The 23,293-nt window shown below is 43.6% G+C and overlaps 1 protein-coding gene across 2 annotated transcripts in view; it reads right to left on the reverse strand.

Annotated features, from left to right (window-relative positions):
• Positions 1 to 23,293, reverse strand: part of WBP1L (WW domain binding protein 1 like) — an 82,766-nt gene that overhangs the window by 11,586 nt on the left and 47,887 nt on the right. For both annotated transcript variants that reach the window (XM_050958179.1, XM_050958180.1), the window contains exon 2: positions 9,069 to 9,171. In XM_050958179.1, coding sequence (XP_050814136.1) covers positions 9,069 to 9,171 — 103 coding nt within the window. The remainder of the gene's footprint in view (positions 1 to 9,068; positions 9,172 to 23,293) is intronic.

Below are 23,293 nucleotides of genomic sequence, written 5' to 3' on the forward strand. Positions count from 1 at the left end.
AAACATGTTTTCTATTACACACATGATAAAATATACTTCTGGAGGGACTAAATAAAAGCCTTTCAAGAGTTGTTTCAAAGACCGAGAAAGCAGAGAGCAAGTCTACCTCATACAAACAATGGGGGAGATATTCAAAAGGCAAAACGGAAGTCTGGCACCCAACTCCCAGTGAAAGTCAATACGAGTCAGGCACCTACCTGCCCTCTGTGCCTTTGAAAATCTTTCCCTGATGTGTTTCAACAACTTTCTCCCTCCCACGTGGAAGACACCTGCTGGCTTTATTTTGGGCTGAGCAAAATTATCCTTCCAGGGAAGGTGATAAAAGAACAGGCAGGGATCAAGCTACCCTGAGATGGAAAGTGCCTTCTTTGGAAGAATGACCAATCACTTCTTGGCCTATTGGTCAATGGCATCAAGATTTCTCAAATAGACAAACGACAGAGCGGCTCATATTCTTGGTTAAAAAGATGTACAGGACAATCATTGAATTCACAGACATTTCTGAATATTTCTCAGTTCATTAAAACAGTTTTGTCAAAAACAGAGGCTGACCTCATCTCAAAAAAGGTCAACTTCCGAGACAAACTGGTATCAACCGCAATCTGTGGAGGATATGGCAATAGTGATGCATTCAAAAGTGTTTATTGCATCAGTAACAGCCACGGAGTTAAGTTTTTCCACAAGAGCTCTGTGCCACAGTGTCAAAAGCTTTTATTAAAAGATATTCGTCAGCTCCATACACAGCATTAAACGCACTGTTCAGGTAGCAACAGTATGAATACCGATCGCAGCCAAAACAGGTGCTATCCTAGGATTTTTGTAGGTGGAGGTTCTGCTCCCAATACAATCAAACCCTTTTCTACTACACACTGGTGTCTTTGGAGATACCTATAACAACATTTCACCAAGAGGGGGGAGGAGGTCATTTTCTGTCTGACAACAGGACGCACAAATACCATGTTCACCAAGGGCAACATTCCAAGCAAAGATTTCACTGAGGGAAGCTCCTTTTATCCAGTGCAAAATGAAAAAATGTGTGTTCTTTTGTGTTCGTGTTGCAAGGGTAGAACAGAATAATCTGCCCTAGAGATCACAGTAAACTTGGGTAAATGCCACTGTTCTGTTGGCAGGAAGCTCACTAAGGCCAAGCCAAAATACACCACAGAGTGCTTCTCTGTCTGACAAGCACGTTGGGTAATGATCTTGGATTCACAATATCTGGTCCAACAGGAGGGGATGTGGGGCAGTTTCACTAATGGAAAGGCATACTTCCAAGTAGCAACATCTTCCTCAAAGATGCTTGAATAAAAGCTAGCTGAAAGGTCAATATTTTTGTCACCCAAGAATGGGAGACCACTTTAAATCAATTTTGCAATCTTGGTGTACTGGAGTTTTGCAGATCGCGCCAGGAAAAAAAGACATCTCTGATCTCAAAGGTCATGTCAATATCTTGCCTTTTCAGAGAGGAGGCTGCTCCAAATCAGTACTGTCCCTTAAGAAGGGATTATGAGGCTACTGACAATGTAAATTATCATACAACAGTAGAAGCTGCCAAGTGTAACAAATATTTGTAGAGTGGAATGGTCAAAACTCCAACCCCTGCCTATCTGCCCTCAGAGCTGCTGACTTGAACAGGTGACGATGGAGGTTAACTGCAGCTAATTCTTAGCCTCCTGGATGGTGGTGAATATACACACGATGCAACTACTGTATAAAACCTAAAGAGAGACATAACAAACAGTACTGAACATCTCTGCTCGTAGCTTCATCATCTTTCAACTATAGTCAAATATGAGGCAGCAAATCAGCAAACACTATTTAAGTCTATGTTTGTGTCCAGGGGAAAGACTATCTAGAGATAAATAACTTTATTCTCTAGATGAAATAACAATGCTACAGGCCTAGTGAGGACCAGCGTAGGACAATTGATCCCCAGTCTCCGTTACTAGAATACAAATGGCAAATTGAACAATGGCCTCAAATGAATCCAAGGTGCACATCAAGTTTCAGAACATGTCCAGGCCATTGGAGAACCAACTCCAAGATAATATTTTACACAGGCAAACCAAAGCGGCCAGAGGTGCAGAAGAAGGTTGGAAGTAAAATGACCATTGAGGGTATGGCCACACGGCAATTAAGACACCTGTGGCTGGCCCGTGCCAGCTGACTCAGGCCAGCCAGACTTGGGCTAAGAGGAAGTTTAATTGCGGTATAGACATTCAGGTTTGGGCTGGAGTTTGGGCTCTAGGACCCTGCAAGGTGGGAGGGTCCCAGAGCTCAGGCTGCAGCCTGACCCTGTTTACACTGCAATTAAACATCCCCTTAACCTGAGCCCCTTAGTCCCCGTCAGCTGGCACAGGCCAGCCACGGGTGTCTGACTGCAGCGTAGGTTTTAGAAACTAACAGGGTCTCAGCTGAGACTGAGGATTTATTTTTGGGGTGGGGGGAGGGGGGAGAAATAAAAACAACCACCCTCTCTCAAGGTTCCAGGGAACACATGTAGAGGGTTAGTAAGAACATAGTTCAGAACAGAAATAATATAAATGGTGCTGTCTGCAAATGGAGAATGTTTTTCATTTATAATCCTTCTCCCAGTGGCTGCATATTAAAGATATATATTTTTTCAGAATTGAGGTGATCAGTATCGCTGCTCAGGAGTAAAAGCAGCAGAGGCAACAGAGAGGAAATGCAGATCTAGAAATAATTCTAACTGCCAAGAATTCTTGCTCAATGAGCACCTATCTGTATAAAAGCTCCAGAATAAAACTGCCAGTAAAACACTATGGCTACTCAGTTAAGCACTCACAAACCATGAAATGCCATAATTAAGATTGCACATGCAACCTGACTCGGCTAATTGCACACGTGTTATGATTCATTCTTGATACAATGAAGTTAGTCTTCCAATGTACAGTATTTTCCTACAGCCCTAAGTTGTTTTGGTTTGGTTTTTTTACACCCTTTAGGGTCTCTTGGCCTTGTCAGGCATCAGACTTAGGGCATATCTACACTTACCGTGGATAGGTGCTGCAGCGACTGATACACCGGGAGTCGATTTAGCAGGTCTAGTGAAGACCCACTAAAGCGATTGCGGGTCGCTCTCCCGTCAGCTTTGGTACTCCAGAAGAATGAGAAGCATAAGATAAGTCAACAGGACAGTTTCTCCTGTGGACTCAGCGCAGTGTAGACACTGCAATAAATTGACCCAAGCTACATGAATAACATAACTGGAATTGCGTAACTTAGGTCAACTTAACCCTGTAGTGTAGATCTACCCTCAGACTTCAAGTCCAGAAGGGATCATCATGATCTGCTTGTCTGACACCCTGCACGTCGCAGGCCACAGAACACCCACTCCTGTAATAGACCCATAACCTCTGGCTGAGTTACTGAACTCTTCACATCTTGATTTAAAGATTATAAATTACAGAGATTCTGCCATTTCCTCCAGTTCAAACACCAGCAAGTGACCCGTGCCCCTCGCTGCCCAAGAAGGCAAAAACACCCCAGGGTCTTTGCCAATCTCACCTACGGAAAATTCCTTCCAGATCCCAAATGTCTTAGATCCTGAGCATGTGGGTGAGATTCACAAGCCAGGCACCTGGGAAAGAATTCTCTACAGTAACCCACAGCTCTACCCATCTAGTGTCCCATTTCTGGCGGCTGGAGATATTTGCTAATAGTTACAGATGGGCCATATGCCATCGTAGGCAACTACCATAAACTCAGACTCAGTCTTGAAACAAGTTAGGGTTTTTGCCCCTACTACTCCTCTTGGAAGGTTGTTCCAGAGTTTTACTCCTCTGATGGTTAGAAACATTTGCCTAATTTCAAGCCTAAATTTATTGATGGCCAGTTTATATCCATTTCTTATTCTGCCAACAGTGGCTCTTAACTTAAATAATTCCTATTCCTCCCCCTGGTGTTTATCCCTCTGATGTAGTTATAGAGAGTAATCATATCTTCCCTCAGCCTTCGTTTGGTTAGGCAAAACAAGCCAAGCTCTGAGTCTCCTCTCATAAGGTAGGTTTTCCATTCCTCTCATCATCCTAGTAGCCCTTCTCTGCACCTGTTCCAGTTTGAATTCATCTTTCTTAAACATAGGAGATCAGAACTGCATGCAGTATGCCAGATGAGGTCTCACCAGTGCTTTGTATAATGGTGCTAATACTTGTCTCTCTCTACTGGCAATACCTTGTCTGACGCACTTAGGATTGAATTAGCTTTTTTTCCCACAGCCACATGATATTGGCAGCTCATTGTCATCCTGTGATCGACCAGTACCCTCAGGTATTTCCTCTCTGTTGTTTCCAATGGCTAAGTCCTCAGCTTGCAACAAAAATGCTTGTTTTTAGCCCCTAAATTGATGACCTTGGACTTTGCACTATTAAATTTCATCCCATTTCTATTCCTTCAGTTTTCTATTTTATCCAAATCTACTTATGTGATATTCCAGTCCTCCTATGTATTGGCAATACCCCCCAACTTTGTGTCCTCCGCAAATATCACTAGCACACTCCCACATTTTGTGCCAAGGACATTAATGAAAATGTTAAATAAGATTGGTCCCCTGACTAATATATAGTGTCAGCTTAAACATTCAAAAATGACACCTTGGGACAAAGGCCAAACTCAGAAATTTCGAGCAAATTATAAGCAATTGAAAAGGAGATTAGAATGGAAATTGTTTGCAACCTATTTACAGGGCTACTGCACCCTCACTATTTACCACTTGGATAGTGCCTCCCATCTGGGGATTCCAAAAGCACTTCAAAAACATTAATTAAGGCAACTCAATACTCCTGCAACGTAGGTGTTCTCTCCATTTCAAATCCACATCTAAATAAAAGGAAGACACTATTCATCTTCTCCTTGTGCTTACCAACAGATAATTCAGGCTGTATAGCTCAATTTTTGGAACCAAGGCATTCAAATTTTGTTTTACTAGGGGATGGGTGGGGAAACGGGGGTGAGAGGGATAGCTCAGTGGTTTGAACATTGGCCTGCTAAACTCAGGGTTGTGAGTTCAATCCTTGAGGGAGCCACTTAGGGATCTGGGGCAAAATCAGTACTTGGTCCTGCTAGTGAAGGCAGGGGGCTGGACTCAAAGACCTTCCAGGGTCCATTCCAATTCTATGAGATAGGTAGATCTCCATATATTTATTTTATATGTATATTTAAGCTGTTATCTATTTTTAAACACAGCCTGTTCACCTGCTTGACATATGTTCTTTACTTCTCCACTCCATCCCTTAACAAAATAATACAATGATTTTGCTTCCTATTCTCCCCCTGCTGCCACACACATACCATCATCTCCTTTAATTGGTTCATAACACTACATACCTCTCACTCCCAGTTATTTCTAGAACTTTTCAGACCCCCCGATTTCTAAACCAAGACTCCCTCCAACTCCTTAAAGTGGAAAGAGAACCTGTTTACAGGAAATTCTCCCACTGCCCACAAGATGGGATCATATTACAGGAGGCACCTCCAGCCTGGACTAAATTTCCTTCCATTCCAAAAAACATTTATTCACATAGCTGGAGTTGCGTAGCGTAGGTTGACTTATTGAGGTAGTGTAGATATAGCCTTAATGTGCATTGCAGGAAGTACAAAGAAGTAACAACAACAACATAAGTATGTGTTGGGAGGCGAGTGTGTGAGAGACGTGGGCGTGAGAGAGACAGACAGGAGTGTATGAGACTGTGTGCTGGCTGCTGGAGAAGTCTATAAAGAGACAGCACACACTCACTCAAGGCACTCACCTGAAGGCTCAGACCACAGCAGCTAACCTGCTACTTAGCCCTGTCTCCCCTCCCCTGCTCTGTGGAGATGGGGTACATGGGAACAGAGGAGGCGGGGGAAGGGGGACACCCTGACAGCAGCAGCGCCCCCAGACACACACACGCTGCACAGCAAGCAGGAGGGTCCTGGGAGCAGCTGGCCAGGCACGCCAAGGCAGAGGGCAGGAGCAACGCGGCTGCAAAGCAGTGGTGGGGAGGAGCACCTGAACACACGCCACTGTGGGCGGCTCTGCTAATCGAGTGCGCGGCACTTGATTCAGTCCTGAGCAGCCAAGTGACCACGCAGCTTAGAGGGAACACAGGCCCAGAAAAGGTCAATATGAGTTGCAACTTCTCTACAGCTATTTCAGTATATGGATTGCACTGGTTAACGTCAAAAGCAACCACAATTTAAAATGGCAATTTAATCATTCATCAGTAAAAATTATTAATATGAGTCCCCATGCTGGCTGTGTGGAGAGCAAAGCTATTGCCATGCACGCAATGGCTGTTGCTTTCCATATGGGAGAGACAAGCGTTTGAGCTCTGTAAGCTTGAAAGCTTGTCTCTCTCACCAGCACAAGTTGGTCCAATAAAAGATATTACCTCTTTCAACTTGTCTCTCTAACATCCTGGGACCAACAGGGCTTCAACACAACCACTGCTTTCCATACGGTCATTTAACTGCCCATAATATTTATATAGCATCTCTCATCTTGAAGGATCTCAAAGTGTTTCACCAGATATACATACCCAGGATCCTGCTGTTCTGTGATTTATGTGGCAACGAATGAAGTCTCTAGATGCAGAGCTGAGCTCCAGAATCTGAACTTTAATTTTAAAAAAAATTGTTCTCATGGGTGGAAAGAAACCCTTGAAAAAATGTAAGCTGAAGTGATATCTACCTAGGCCTGCAGCCAGCCTGAAATAACAGCTCTGAGGCAGGAGTTGCCCCATTGAGATAAACTGGGCAAGGACTCAAATCTAAAAATGCCAGTTTGAATCCCTATATTGTTAGCTATTCCCCGATGAACACTTTAGCACATATATCCAGGTAATGCATTTATTCCCCCCATAATCTTCAACTGTCTTCCTCATTTTCCCCAGCCAAATGTCCCACACGTTTGGTTCCCAGCTACCTAAATCTTCAGATTTTCCAACTGCTTTTATGACGCAGTGAGATATTGTCAATGCAAAGAACTGTCACATACTGATAATGTGGGCCTAGTGTAAAATAAAATGAGTTTAATATTAAAAAAATAACAGGCACTACTATGCTGATTGCATTGTTTGTTTTCACTTCAGTACAATCTCCATTTTAAAACATATAGGAAGCTATCTTCTGATTTCCTTATTTCTTCTAAGGAGCAGCTGTATTCAAGGGCCCTGTTGCAAAATTTAGGTTCAGACAAAGGATGAAAAATCAGGAATTACTGCCGTTGAATCTGGAGAGATTGGAACTCCTCATGTTTGTGTTACTACTTTTTACGTAAGTAAGTATCTCATTGTGGGAAACAGACTGCCAATATCAGAGGGATTAAGCAGTAAGTACAACAGTTACATAAAAGCAACAAGACTACAAGGTGTGGTGATAAATAGTATCAGCACATTAGAGATAGGTGATCAGTTCACAATAGTTCCAGGGGGCGTGTGCACAGGCCCTCCTTTCTACCTAACCCTTTGGTATTATAGAAATATACAGAATACCACCACCTCGTTTCTCGGGTCATATAAGATGGAGTGATCTTTCTTACTTCCTGTCCTTTGAGCCTCCCTTTTCCCCTACACCTCTGATAAGAATCCTGCTATCTTTAATCAGCTTCTCTCTCTCTGTTTGGTGCCCTCCAGAAATAGGCTAGTCTACACTGGGACCTTACACTGGCATAGCTATGTCCCTCAGGGGTATGAAAAATCCACATCCCTGAGAGATGTAGCTATGCTGGCCTAACCCCTGGTGTAGGTGGCACTAAGCCAACATGAGAATTCTTCCGTTGCTCTAGTCACTGCCTCTTGGGGAAGTGGATTACCTATACTGATGGGAGAACCCCTCCCGTTGGCATAGACAGTGTCTACACTGAAGTGCTACAGCACCATTGTAGTGGTTTAAGTGTAAACATACTCTAGATCTGACATCTCCAGTCCTTGTGAGTCAGTAGATGTATTTGCAGCATAAAGGAATCCTGTCCTCCGACTCAATTAGAAGACAAAATATGGGCACTCTCAGTTCCTTGGGTAAAAAAAGCTAGCAAGGAGTGTAGACAACAGTGTACATTAATCAGGGCCCCACACACCTACTCTACATCCATGGAATCTGCCCAGAATCCATTCTTCGCCAGATGAATTGTGCTCCAAATCTGAACTTATTTTTTTTAGAAAGATGAAATTTCTAGTCCTGATGCTTAAGAAAACCTTATAAATAAGGCTACAATTATGTCATGGAATCCGTGACTTCCAGAGATCTCCAGGATATTTTTCGCTTCAGCCCTGGGGCAGTTCTCAGCTGCTGCTAGCAGCAGCACCCTTGCTTTCCCCCGCACCTCCCAGCCCCTGGGCAGCAGGGGGACTTGGAGCTCCCAGCCTCTGCAAGAGGACCTGGGATCCCACACAGCTGCTGCTGTGACTCCCCCAAGAGCTCCCTGCCACAGCAGGAGGCAAGGACCCCCAGAGCTATCCAGCTGCAGCGGGCATGGGAGAAGGGGACCCAGGAGCTGCTCAGCCATTACAGATGCTAGACCCTCCGTCCCTCCCCATTTTGTCAGGGATATTTTTAGTAAAAGCCAGGGACAAGTCACAGGGTTCTGTGAATTTCTGGTTATTGCCCAGGACCTGTCCCTGACATTTACTAAAAATATCCAAGACAAAAGCTTAGCCTTACTTCTAAACAAAGTGAATCAAATGTAAACCAACCCAGTGTTGTACAGGGCGTCTGTTGCAGATAGCCTAAAATGATGAAAGCTCAAGCTGTGCTTGTCTCTGAAGCTAAATAAATCTGCCTGAACCAAATGGAGAAGATTTTTTTTGTTGCAAACTCCAAGCACTCTGTCTTGGCTGTTGGTAGGAAGTACCACTGCCATTACACCAGAAGATGCCAGGCTAAGCAGGTCCTAATTGCCACAACACTCTCGCCCAGCCCAAAGCAGGGATCCAGTTGTTGCGACTGTTGTAGCACAGCTGGATGGCAACACATAAAAGGAATTTAAGAAGGCAACCCAGAAGAAGGCTCAGAAAGGGTCATGGTCATGCAGATTATGCAGGGAGTCTATAAAACAAGGAAGGACTTACACCAGAGTTCATAGTAGTAGTTGCAACACTGTGACTGTCCACAACAGTGGCCTGTTTCACATATATAACTTTGATTGTTGACGCCCAGGCAGGTTTGCTTGTCCTAAAATTAAAAACAGAGAGACACAAGTTACTAACATTATATTTTTAAAATGTAACTATATAACGCCTTCCACACAAGGCTCTCAAAGCATTTTAAACACATGCATTAGATTTCTCAAGACACTAGTGAGGTACGTAAGTATCAACTCAAATTTACACAAACAGAGAGCGCGAAAGCACTGCCCAAGTCTATTCCATAATTGAGATAAGAACCCAGGTCTACCAATTGTATATGGTCCCAGGCTTTAATGACTAGACCACGTCACCTTTTATTACACACTCTCTGGTTCATTTTTAAGACATCACATTTTGAGGAGAGAGAGATTTTGTTCCACATTTTACTTTGTTGTATTACTGAGGCCGCGTGTCAAGCAGAGGAAACGCTTTATAAATAGAGAAAGTTGTAATCTGAGTGAGAACTGCTTGAGTTTATTTAAATCCAAGTGGCAATTACGGTATATCCTTGTAAAATTCGGCTCTGGAATTATTCTTTATAATTAGTAGCTTAGTTTATATCAGCTTTCTGGTAAAGCTTCTTCCTGGAAGCTTCAGCATTCTAGGAGTGGAGCCAAATCAGCTGTACTTTATCACCTTGCAGTCTTCCATCACTGTGGTTCTCAACCTGTGGCCCAGGTAACACATTGTGGACCGCATATGTGGCCCAGAATGATAAATAGTTGGGAACCACGGGGTTTACGTGTTACTACAAACAGGACTACATGTTTAAGTGATGTGTTTTCAAGTACACACCATAATAGGTGAAGAACAACTGTCAGTTCTTGGTATTTACCAAGGCTAACAGGTTCGCTGGATACCCTGTGTATTTTTTATTCCTTCATTTTGGGGTTGTTTTTTTTTTTAAACAAGTGATATTTCACTTTCGTTGAACATACCACTCGGACCAATTATAGTTCATGTAAATGAAACCCATAAGCTATTTTTTTTTTAAAAGATGACATTCTATTTTTGGATTCAAGGAACATGTGAATATCAGTATTAAAAACATTCCCACCCTTCCCACCAACCCAATCAAGAATTAGCACACACCACAAAAGCCACACTTCTGGCTTCAACTCCTCCAGAGCCTGCATCGAAGTAGGAGTGTAGTTTCTAAGGGCACGTCTACACTACCCGCCGGATTAGCGGGTAGCAATCGATCTATCGGGGATCGATTTATCGCTTATAGGGCAGATGTGATAAATCAATCCCCAATCACTCTCCTGTCACCTGCTGAACTCCAACTCGGCGAGAGACGGAAGCAAAGTTGACGGGGGAGCCGCAGCACGCCACAAGGGCACGAAGTAAGTAATTTTAATTTGATCTAAAATACGTTGACTTCAGCTACGCTATTATCGTAAAGCCTTGCAAACTGTAAAGGAGTTTTGAGCATGTGCACAGCTTCATGAAAATACAGAACAGTGTGCTACTTTCCCTTAATCTGAATTGGGGTAGAGGCCATGAAAAGATATCAGCAATCCACCTGCTTAATAGACAGAATGAGAGAGGGCTGCCTGTCCTGCTAGCTCTGCAGAGGCAGCAGAACTTTCTGCCAAAACCTCCCAAAGAGCTTGGCTGCTTTTTCCACCCACATCCCTGATGCTAGACTTGCTTTGAAATAAAGTTCGTTCAGTCATGAAGTGCTAATGCAATTAAACAGTGTTACAAAGTGCCATACGTTTTAGGTTCTTTATTGGAGGGGCTTTTTTTTTTTTTTTTTTTTTTTTTTTAAATGCTAGGTGCAGAAAGCAGATGTCCCACGCCTTGATAGGGTCTTTTCCACCTGTAATTTCTAAGATGACAGTCAAATGTGCAAGTCACTCTGCTGCGCTATCATAGCATTTTACATTTCAATTTCTTTAACCACAGCATATGTTTCCCAACGTGAAATTATGGTCAAGGAAATCACTAGAAATGGTACATTTTGCAATGTCTTTGTGGCTGATGTATCCCAAGTCATATCTGTCCATTTACTAACCATTTTTTCCCCTATTAGCCATGCAGCAGCAATGCTATTGGAGAATGAATCGATTCTTTCCTGGCTCATACATCAGCAGAATTGAGACTTAAAATCTGTAATATTGTTGATGATGCACAATAAAATGCAAAACTTGATTTTCAGATCAGAAACTTGGCTTTGCAGCCGTGACAAACTCTAAAGCAACATTACGTGTGTCAAATGAACAACTGTGAGTGAGAGTCAGAGACAGGCCAGAACTCGAATCTCGCACTGCCATTTTAAGCGTTGCTTTGCACCAGGTCACACATTTCAAGGAATTAAACAGCATTTATTCTTATACACATTTTCTTCTGTTCGAAGTATAACATTTCAAAGAGCAAAAACTACGACTTTGTGGCAACAATCTGTAACAAAGATATAAACCTCCCTGGATTGTCTCACTCACTTAAAGTTCAATTTTATTTTGGGGGATTTCATCGTAAGTTGTTCAAACCACATCACCAACCCTCTGAATTCCCCCCACTGACTCCCCCTTGCCTACAAAAATCAAGTTTAAGACAACTGCCCTTTCCAGTCCAATGCTGCATGGTATCATCCTTGCCTATACATACTTACAGTGGGCATTTGGTGACCCTGAATGTTTTGTCTTGTTTATTAAGTATGTTGTAACGACCATCAGGCACTTTGTTAAACTTTGATTTCTCACTGCATCCCACTTTGTCCCTTTACTCCACAAGTGATGCAAACCTGATTTAGAGTCTCCCCCTCGCCCTTCCCTCCCCCCCCACAATATTCAATGTCTTGTAGGCACAGAGGGCTGCATGGAATATCACATTTTCCTCTCTTTATATGCCAGGCTGCCACCCACTTAACTCAATTACACAGCCTGAAAACCCTCTTTTCCCACAAGGCCTACAAATGTTAAAAACTTACTTCAACAACATGCCATTCCCATTCCCATCTATATTATATGAAAGATTTAAGTTATCACCATCCCAAGCCTCCAAACATGTTCTTGTTCGGACTTTGCAATTTAGGCCAAGCTCTTCTTGGGCAAGGGATGCATTTGTAAACACATGGTGCTTATATAATAATTAAGGTAGCCTTCAACTGCAGCTCTTTTAAATGAAGATTAATTTTTACAAAATCGCAGCCATTGAATTATCAGTTACCAACATACCCCAAACAATGTGACTCTTATATTTCAAATGTCTCCTGGGCAAACACCATGCACCTTTGTTATTATTAATTATTAAAGTGAGGCACAAAAGGAAAAAAAAAACAGGTGTGAGCAAGACAAAGGACAGGAAGAATATTTTTGTAAGAAGAGAATGCATGCATGCAAAAAATTATTGTCTCCTGGAGGCAAAAATTAAAGGATTAATGCATTGTGTTAAATTGCTTTCGTGTCTTGCAGCTATTTTTAGAGGAGTAGCTGTAAAGGTCATTTTAATCAGAGAAAGGACTTTCTGTGCTAATAATAATGGAACAATTAGATAGCTGCAGTTTTAAAAAGGACATCGGCAAATGCCGCTTTATGTTTTATTCTTGCACTCACTTGTAAGTTTTATCATCAGAAATGGGGGAGGGGGAATCTTAGCTGACCAATTCCCCCCCTCGTTTTATTAAAGCATTATTCTTTGCCATAGGTACTAAAGCTGCAATGCAGGGATTCTATTGGACACTACTGGCTGTGTCTGGTTGTCAAATAGCAGCAATTTGCAAGCATGCTTCTCCCACCTCAATCTTCACTGGACTAATAGCAACCATTCTTCTCTGCTGGTAACCTCACCACAGTTATCCATTTACTGTCACCTCCAGAAAAGATTCCTGCAGTGGAGTCTACACGGGACTACTCTTGAAGGACATTCAAACTTCAGCTTAGAGCAGAAAGTGCCAGTCTCCTTACTTAGCATTTTGTGCATGTGCCCATTACATCTATTCTGGAAGATTGATTGGCTTCCAGCTACTTTCCAGGTACAATTCAAAGAGTTGGTTCTCTCCATAAAGCTCTGTATACTCTGAGTTCTAGATATATTACAGACTACCTCTTTTAGGCTATCCTCCAAAAGCCATGACTATCTGGGACACGTGAGCTGAACCAGCGTTAGGGGATAGCAAGTAGGGCAAATTCCCAGGGCTCCATGCCACAGGACTTCAGCTCCAAGCTGCCGGGCCAGGGCTCCAGCTTCAGCCTGGTGAGGCTGGGGCTTTGGCTTCAGAAACGTTGCAGAAATCCAATGTGTAAGCAGGTAAGGAAGGCAGGGTGGGGGCCCACTCCGTTTCTGCCCTTGACCCCACCAAATCTAATGCCATTCTTGCATGTGAGTTGACAGAACATTGATACATACCATTCTGGGGGCAGGCGTTTTCAGTGGAAGGCCCTCAAGCCTGGCACTCAGTTCCTACACCCACTTGGTGCAACAGAGCAAGCACAGCAAGCTGATAGACATGCTGCAAGGCCCATCTATTGCTCAGGATTTTTCTGAGGTTGAGTTGGCACAGTCTGAAGATCCTTTCTGTATTATTTTGACATGTTAATCTGGATTATTTTTGCATTACACCCGTAGTATTTATAATACACACTATATAAATAAAGTAAACTTGGCTATTTTGGTTCGTTTCCCAGTAAATAATAAACCCACTGCTGTGTTGACAATTCCACAACTAACAGGGGACGTGCAAAGCTGCTTTTATTTACACCTTGTATAAATAGTGATTTCAAATTTTATAGTATACGACTTTCAAAACTGTATTAATAAAAGGCTAATTAGGATTTCTATAAACACTTCATATTCAGAATGCTTTATAAACAATCCTTGTAACACCCATCTGGAGATGGGCACATGCAGAACCTGAGACAGCATCGTTAAGCAATTTATTTAAAACCACAGAGAACACTAATGCATCTGTGCTGGGATTAGGAATCAAATTTCTTACTCCTAGTTCTGCACTCAGACCTCACTGTGTATCCAAGTCATAAACTTAAAGGTCAATTTTGAGACTAAACTACTTAATGTCTCTAACCTTCACACGTATGCTACCTGAACTGCCAGTCACAAATGAGCAATAAATAAGATTACATTTAGATAACTATAGAATTAGAGTGACAAAGTAGGTGAAGTAATATCTTTTATTGGACCAAATTCTATTGGTGAGAGAGACAAGCTTTTGAGCTTACACAGAGCGCTTCTTCAGGTCTAGGAAAGGTACTTGGAATGTCACAGCTAAATACAAGGTGGAACAGAAAAGGAGTTAACACACGGCACAAGAGACCAGTCAAGAGGAAGTGGGCAGTAACACATCTACAGTCGTAGGACAAAGGAGGGTTACAGTGGGTTACAGATTGTTGTAATGAGCCACTAATCCAGTGTCTTTATTAAGTCCATTATTTTTGGTATTTAGCTGAGTTATGAATTTAAATTCCCAGGCTTGATTTTAGAAGGTTTTGGGAACGTTTCCTTGGAGGATGAGGTCAGAGGGATTTTTTTTCTCCCTTTACTGAAGCATGCTTTCTTGGGGTATTTGGTGGCCTGGTCCTGATGCAATCTACTTATCTGGTGGTATGTCCTTGTTTGGTGAACGCGGTTTTAAGTGCATTAGGTGTGTATCCTGGGACTTCTCAGAGCACATTCGGGAGTCTCTGTGCTTAGCTGTAGCTAACAGATTTCTTGGCGTGTTTGGGATGGTTCTGGATCCGTTTTTTTGTATATAATTGTCTATAGGATCCATTATTGAAACTGATTGTGGTGCCCAGGAAATTGATGTTGGTGTGGGAGTGTTTCAGACAGAATTTAATGGATAGGTGGTGGTGGTAGAAGTTGTAGTGGAATTCTATGAGGGAGTTCAGGTCATCTGTCCAGAGGATGATGAAAATATTGATATGTCGGTGTATCCTTGATTTCATGATGCCTTTGTCCAGAAATTCTTCCTCAAGGCGGCCCATGAAAAGGTTGGCACATCCTGGGGAGCCATCCTACTATCCAAGGCTGTTCCCATGGTTTGGAGAAAAAGTGTTTGTTGTTGAATGTAAAACTGCTATCGGTGAGGATGAAATGGATGAGTTGGCAATGTTTGGGGTGGGATCTGAGTGCTGTCCACTGTCTTGTAAATATTTGTGACAGCCAACAAAGCTGTCATTATGAGGGATGCTGGTGTACAGGGAGGTGACATCCAAGATGGCAAGGATGGTGTTCTGAGCGAGGTTAGCCCTGTAACCATGACACAAGCATCTTCTAGATAACACTCAGAACACACAAGAAATTTGAGTTTACACACATCCCTTTTTTTAAACACACACACACACACACACACACACACTTCAACTACCACCTCTGATCTGACCACCCATGCCGCTTCCTGCAGCTCCCATTGGCCTGGAACAGTGAACTGCAGCCACTGGGAGCTGCGGGAAGCTGTGCCTGTGGATGGTCAATGTAAACACTGTCTCGCGGCCTGCCAGCGGGTTACCCTGATGGGCAGCAGGTTGCCCACTACTGCTCTTGATGCACTATCCACTGATGTGGAATTTCAATGTACTAACAAAGATTGTTTATTAAAGTATGATATTTTCTCCCAAAATCCGGCTTTGGTGTTAGCTGCTCCTGATTTAAAGTGATTCATAAGGATTTATGGCTCCTCTGAAATCCATGAATACGCAAAAATTTCTGGCTGCTCTCCACTTTCCATGTGGTTTCACAGATCTCAGGAAAGATCGTAACAAACAGCAACTACATTAATCATGGCCACGTTCTTTTCTTAGTATGAAAATCTCATTAGTTGTGGTCACCAGTCCTTAGCTGCTGACACAGAATCACAGCAATGCAGGACTGGAAGGGACCTCGATAGATCATCTAGTCCAGTCTCCTGCACTGAGGCAGGACTAAGAATTAATCTAGTCCATCTCTGATAGCTGTTCATCTAACTTCTTCTCAAAAACTTCCAATGATGGAGATTCCACAATCGCCCTAGGTAATTTCTTCTAGTGTTTTAGAAGTTTTTCCTAATATCTAACCTAAATCTCCTTTGATGCAATTTAAATCCATTACTTCTTGTCCTGTCCTCAGTGGTGATCCTCTTTTACATACCTGAAGACTTATCGGGTCCCCCCTCAGTCTTCTCTTCTTCAGACTAAACAAACCAATTTTTTCAATGCTTCCTCATAGGTCATGTTTCTAGACCTGTAATCATTTTTTGTTGCGCTCCTCTGAACTTTCTACAAATTTGTCCACAACTTTCCTGAAGTGCAGTGCCCACAACTGGACACAATACTCCAGCTGAGGCCTAGTCAGTGTGGAGCAGAGCGGAAGAATTACTTCTCGTGTCCTGCTCACAACACTTCTGCTAATACATGCCAGAACGATGTTCACTTTTTCTTAAACTGTGTTACATTGTTGACTTAGTTTGTGATCCACTATAACCCCCCAGAGTACTCCTTCCTAGGCAGTCATTTCCCGTTTTGTATTTTTTCATTGATTCCTTCCTTCATTCTTAAGTGTAGTACTTTGCATTTGTACTTACTGAATCTCATCCTATTTATTTCAGACCATTTCTCCAGGTTTTCAAGATCAGTTTGACTTTTAATCCTCTCCTCCAAAGTGCTTGCAACCCCTCCCTGCTTATCATTGGCAAACTTTATAAGCGTACTCTGTATGCCATTATCCAAATCATTTATGAAGCTGTTGAATAGAACACACTCCTGCGGGACCCCAATCGATATGTCCTCCCTTCTTGACTGTGAACCACTGATAACTACTGAGTACAGTTTTCCAACCAGTTGTGCACCCACCTGATAGTAGATTCATCTAGTCTGTATTTCCCTAGTTTGTTTATGAAAAGGTCACGTGAGACAATATCAAAAGCCTTACTGAAGTAGAGATATCAATCTATTGTTTGCCCCCATACACAAGGCTTGTTATCCTATCAGAGAAGGATATTGGGTTGGTTTGACATGATTTGCTCTTGACAAATCCACATCGACTGTTACTTATTACCTTCTAGCTGCTTACAAACCGATTATTTGATCCATTATCTTTCCAGCTATTGAAGTTAAACTGACAGGTCTGTAATTCCCCAGCTTGTCCTTATTCCCCTTTTTATAGATAGGGCAAATATAGTACCTTTCTCCTGTCCTCCACAAGTTCACTTAACAATTCCCATGATGAGATTTGGGAGAGTCACCAAAAGTACTTTTATTTTATCATTCTAATTCAAACTGATTTTCCTTATCTGGCCTCACTAAACTATCCAAAATCAAAATAACCATGCTCACTTCACAAGTTTCACTCTGCACCATTGTGGCTGGTCTTCATCATATAGCATTAGTCTGTGTTCAAGCAATGAATTAAATGGACACTGACAAATATGGCAATTTCCTGCAATATCCTTAGGAGAGCTTACGGAATTAAGTTTAAGTATGTTTGGGATCCACTGTATGGTTTTTGTGGGCCAGGACTGTGTGCAACTTCTCCCTAAGAGGGGAATGGGGATGCGAACCCATGGAAGTGTCATGAACTTCAAAGTAGTATACTGAACAATGTGCTAAACAATGGTCTTCCGGGGCAAACAGTGTCAAGCGATTTGCCCGTGAATCCATAGGGGGAGGTGAATGCTAATTCCTCGTCTCCCCACCCTGATTATGGAAAAATCCAGCCTTTTGATGCCACACCTTGAGAAGTGGACCACTGTCTATGGATAACCTGTTTCCAGAGTCTCAGGATCAAAGGTGCAAGCTGTATAAAGCAAAGACTAATCTATTCATAGGTATGCTAGTTTGGAGTGGAGGTTGTTATTACATGAACTTGTAATAGAGACAAGATGGGTGAGGTAATATATTTTATTGGACCAACAGAATTTGGTAGAACGGACAACACCACGGCAATGAACTTGTTACTGCACAGAACTCCCTTGATTGGGGTTTGATGGAACTGATTCTTACCAGAGTCCTTGCTGGGGTGATCTCTGGTAAACTTATTAGCATGCCTGTAAATTCTTTTATTGTATTTAATGTGTTTTTTCTGTAATGCTTTCACTTTAAGAATAAATGTGGTTGCTGATAAAAGGCTGTATGGTAACTTGTAACTGCTGATAATTACACTGTTTGTAAGCCTTCAAAGAGAAAACAATGCTCACACACTGGCCTGGTTAGGCAGTCAGGCTTGCTGGGAATTTCACAGCGTAAGCAGGGGACTGAGTAGCCTGGGAAAACCTTGGTCAGGAAGGAGAGACACGGATCTCTACACAGAAGTGGTGGTTGAGAGGCATGGAACCTAGGGTGAGTGCCCTCCAGGGGCAAAGGTACACTTGCACTGACGAATTTACATATCATGGCCCCCAAAGTTCCATTAAACCTTTCCACCAGGCCATTGGTTTGATGGTGATACGGGGTGGCAACCAAGTGGTTCACCCCATGAGTTTCCCACAGTTTTTGCATGGTCCCTGCCAGGAAATTAGATCCTGAATCAGTAAGGATGTCGGAGGGCCAACCTACCCTGGCAAAGATGTCTGTTAGGGCCAGGCACACAGTGTTAGCCCTGGTGTTGCCTAGAGCTACTGCTTCCGGCCATCGGGTAGCAAAGTCCACGAAAGTCAGTACGTACTGCTTTCCTCTGGGCGTCTTTTTTGGGAAAGGACCCAGAATATCCACAGCTACTCGCTGAAATGGGACCTCAATTATGGGGAGTGGCTGGAGAGGGGCCTTGACCTGGTCTTGGGGTTTCCCCACTCTTTGGCATATCTCACAAGACCGGACATACTTGGCAACGTCCTTGCCCATCCCCTCCCAGTGGAAGGACTTCCCCAACCGGTCCTTGGTTCTGTTCACCCCAGCATGGCCACTGGGATGATCATGGGCTAAGCTTAAGAGCTTCCCCCGGTACTTAGTTGGAACCACCAACTGTTTTTGCGGCTGCCATTCTTCCCGGTGTCCACCAGAAAGAATCTCCTTGTATAAAAGTCCTTGGTCTATAACAAACCGGGATCGATTAGAAGAGCTGAGAGGCGGTGGGGTGCTCCGTGCCGCCGCCCACGCTTTCTGAAGGCTGTCATCTGCTTCCTGCTCAGTCTGGAACTGTTCCCTTGAGGTTGGGGTCACCAGTTCTTCCTCAGACTGGGGACTTGGGCTTGGTCCCTCTGGAAGCGATGTAGGTGATGGGGTTGTTTCCGTTGCTGGTGAACCGCTCTCCGCTGGTGCACCTGAGGGTATTTCAGGCTCTGGCTGAGCCTTTTGGGTATGGCTGTCTGTTGCTTCTGCCAGTTTTGGCTCGCTGGTGCCCTCTGGCGTTGAGTTTGAAGATGTGGTTGCACTTGCTGGTGCTGGTTGCTGTTCCAGTTCCGGGCCTGGGACTGGAGATGCTGTGGCTGTTTCAGTGGTTGGCATGGAATCCGGGTCCACTACCTCTGTCTGGGTCTCTGGTAACACAGACGGGGCGTCTGTGGACGGCTCAGGAACAGGAATGGGTCTGAAAGCTTGCCTGGTTTGGCTACGTGTAACCATTCCCACTCGCTTGGCCCGCTTCACCTGGTTGGCCAAGTCTTCCCCCAGTAGCATGGGGATAGGATAATTGTCATAGACTGCAAAAGTCCACATCCCTGACCAGCCTTTGTACTGGACAGGCAGTTCAGCTGTAGGCAAGTCTACAGCTTGTGACATGAAGGGGTAAATTGTCACTTGGGCCTTTGGGTTGATGAATTTGGGGTCTACGAAGGATTGGTGGATAGCTGACACTTGTGCTCCCGTGTCTCTCCACACAGTAATCTTCTTTCACTCTCAAATTTTCCCTTCGCTCCAAGGGTATTGGAGAGGCATCTGGGCCTAGGGATCTTTTGGGTGATGGTGGTGTAATGAACTGCACTCGGATGGCGTTCTTTGGACAGTTGGCCTTGATATGTCCCAGTTCATTACACTTAAAGCATCTTCCATCTGATGGGTCACTGGGTCGAGGTGAGTTACTGGAGACTGGTGAGGTGGAAGAATAGTGTGTCTGTGGCTTTACTTGGGTTGTAGGTGGGGTTTATGGCTGCCCTCGGTTGTAGGGTTTATGGTTGGTGTGCCCTCTGGGGTATTCGTTCCCCTTGACAGTAGCTTTCTTGCTTTCTGCCACTTCCATCCATCTGGCTCCAATCTCCCCCGCCTCGGTGAGATTTTTGGGTTTTCCATCTTGTATGTACCGTGTTATGTCCTCAGGAACACCATCCAAGAACTGCTCCATTTGTATGAGGAGGTGCAGTTCTTCCAAGGATTTAATATTGTGTCCGGATATCCAGGCCTCATAATTTTTCCCAACGTAGTAGGCGTGTTTGGAAAATGACACATCTGGTTTCCACTTTTGGGTTCTGAAACGCCGACGGGCATGATCCGGGGTTATCCCCATTCTCTATCTGGCCTTGGTTTGAAAAAGTTTATAGTTGTTCATGTTTTCCTTAGGCATTTCAGCTGCCACCTCTGCTAAAGGTCCACTGAGCTGTGGCCTCAATTCTACCATGTACTGGTCTTCAGAGATGCGGTACCCAAGACAAGCTCTTTCAAAATTTTCCAAGAAGGCCTCGGTGTCATCACCTGCCTTGTAGGTGGGAAATTTCCTGTGCTGTGGAACAATCATTGGCGCAGGGTTGTTAGGGTTGGCTGTGTTTTGCTTAGCCTTTTCTAATTCCATGGCCTGTCGGTGGGCTTCCCTCTGGAGTTCCCACTCTTTCTCTTTTATTTCCAGCTGTTTTTGGTGGTCTGCATCTTTGGCTTCTTGCTCTCTTTTGTAGGCCGCCTCTCTGGCTGCTTGTTCTCTTTTGTAGGCTGCCTCTCTTTCTCTCTTAGTTCCATCTCTTTTTGTTTTATTTCCAGTTGTCGCCTGTGTTCAGCTTCTTTGAATTGTTCTTCTGCCTCCCTTTTTTCCTTGGAAGTCATGGTTCCTGTTTTCTTGTGTTGGGGTGCCCTCTGGTGTTTGTTGTCTGAACTGCAGGTTCTCTGTTGCCTCCTGGGGTCTGCCTAGCAACAGTGCCTTTTTCCCTTTCTTCCTCTAGCTAATCTTTTCAATGTAAAGTAAACCAGAAAAACCACTTTATTTGCATGTGTATAGTGCTGGTAATTGCCCCCTAATGGGAGTGCTATTGTCTGACAAAAGACCCGTAATAGCTCCTTAATGGTTCCTTGCTTAATATGCAAGCCACAACTGCCAGAGAGAGCAGAAAAAAAAAATTCTCTCTGGTTCCCTTTAAAACCAAACTGTTTCTCTCTGCTTAAAAGCCCCTAGCAGAGAAAAGAAAAATATAATATTCCTACTGGCTTCTGGATTCTATCTTTCCCACAAATGCTGCCACCATGTCATAACTTAGTCCCAGATTTGGACCTTAGCGTCCAAAATATGGGGGTTAGCATGAAAACCTCCAAGCTTAGTTACCAGCTTGGACCTGGTAAAGCTGCCACCACCCAAAAAATTAGACTCTGGTCCCCCCAAACCTTCCCTGGGGACCTCAAGACCCAAATCCCTTGAGTCTCACAACAAAGGGAAATAAACCTTTTCCCTTCCCCCCTCCAGGTGTTCCTGGAGAGAGACACAGAAGCAAGCTCCGTGAATCTAAACAGAGGGATTCCACCCTCCCTGTTTCCAGCCTTGGAAAACAGAAGTACCGAGAGCTAATCTCTCTTCCCCCCTCACCCAGAGGGAATGCAAAGTCAGGCTAGTAAATCTAACACACACAGATTTCCCCCTGACTTCTTCCTCCCACCAATTCCCTGGTGAGCACAGACTCAATTCCCTGGAGTTCCCCACTAAAGAAAAACTCCAACAGGTCTTAAAAAGAAAGCTTTATGTAAAAAGAAAGAAAAATACATAAAAAATGGTCTCTCTGTATTAAGGTGACAAATACAGGGTCAATTGCTTAAAAGAAATATGAATAAACAGCCTTATTAAAAAAAAATACAATTCAAAGCACTCCAGCAACTACACACATGTAACTACAAAAAAACAAACCTATCTTTTTGTACTTACAACTGGGAAACAGAAGATTAGAAAGCAGGAAATAGAGAAATCCTTCCCATAGCCGAGAGGGACAGATACAAGACCAGAACAAAGGACTCTCACACAAACTTCCCTCCACCCAGATTTGAAAAAGTCTGGTTTCCTGATTGGTCCTCTGGTCAGGTGTTTCAGGTTACTTCTTTTCAGGAGAAAGAGACATTAACCCTTAGCTATCTGTTTATGACAGGCTTGCTGGGAATTTCACAGCGTAAGCAGGGGACTGAGTAGCCTGGGAAAACCTTGGTCAGGAAGGAGAGACACAGATCTCTACACAGGAGAAGTGGTGGCTGAGAGGCATGGAACCTAGGGTGAGTGCCCTCCAGGGGCAAAGGTACACTTGCACTGAACTTGACATACAAGTGGATGAAAAAGGGGAAAGCAGTACAGAGGCCATATTTATGAGCCACTATTAGTCAGAGATTAGTCAGAGTTAGGGAAGTAAATCAGAAAGCTTTCAGAAAATGGATAGACACAAACTTTGTATTTCGATTAATTCACAATCAGCTCCTATATTATATATTTTGTACACCTCCAACAGTAATAAAAGGGGAGAATGGTTGTCTACCAACACAGGAAAAGTGTCTAAGAATCATCAGCCATAAAAACTCATAAGGAAATATATCAAATGCAAGTTTATGTCTTGATTTTATTAGGTTTCATATATCAGACTGTAACTAGCCATTGGCTAGCCCTGTCCATCATCAATACCTCATGACAGAGTACACACAAGGGAACTGAAGTAAACTGGTGTCTATGCTCAAATAACGAGGGCTTACGTGGCTGTGGGTTTAACGAACTAGTCTTTTACTGCTGAAGATTTTAGCTGAAATGCCGACTCAGGTCACAAGAGCAACTGCATTTAGCAGTTCATCACTGCCCTCAGTTGTGCACGTCATAAATTCATTTTATAGCCTATCATGCTGAAGATAATCTCAGATGTAAAATCGTACCCAGTCAAGGCCAAGCCTCACCCTGGACCCAGAACTGCGCAGGGGATTCCCCCATATACTCTGGGGGCACTAGGAGCCAGATGGTGCCTCCCCTGCTCCCATCATGGGGTCTTGGGGGAGAATTGAGGAGGACGAGGAGCCAGCCAGAGATTCCAGCTGGTAGAAGCAGGAGCAGCCAAAGCAGAGACTGCTGCACATTCCAGT

Source organism: Gopherus flavomarginatus, chromosome 6, assembly GCF_025201925.1.
Source record: "Gopherus flavomarginatus isolate rGopFla2 chromosome 6, rGopFla2.mat.asm, whole genome shotgun sequence".
Taxonomy (NCBI): domain Eukaryota; kingdom Metazoa; phylum Chordata; order Testudines; family Testudinidae; genus Gopherus; species Gopherus flavomarginatus.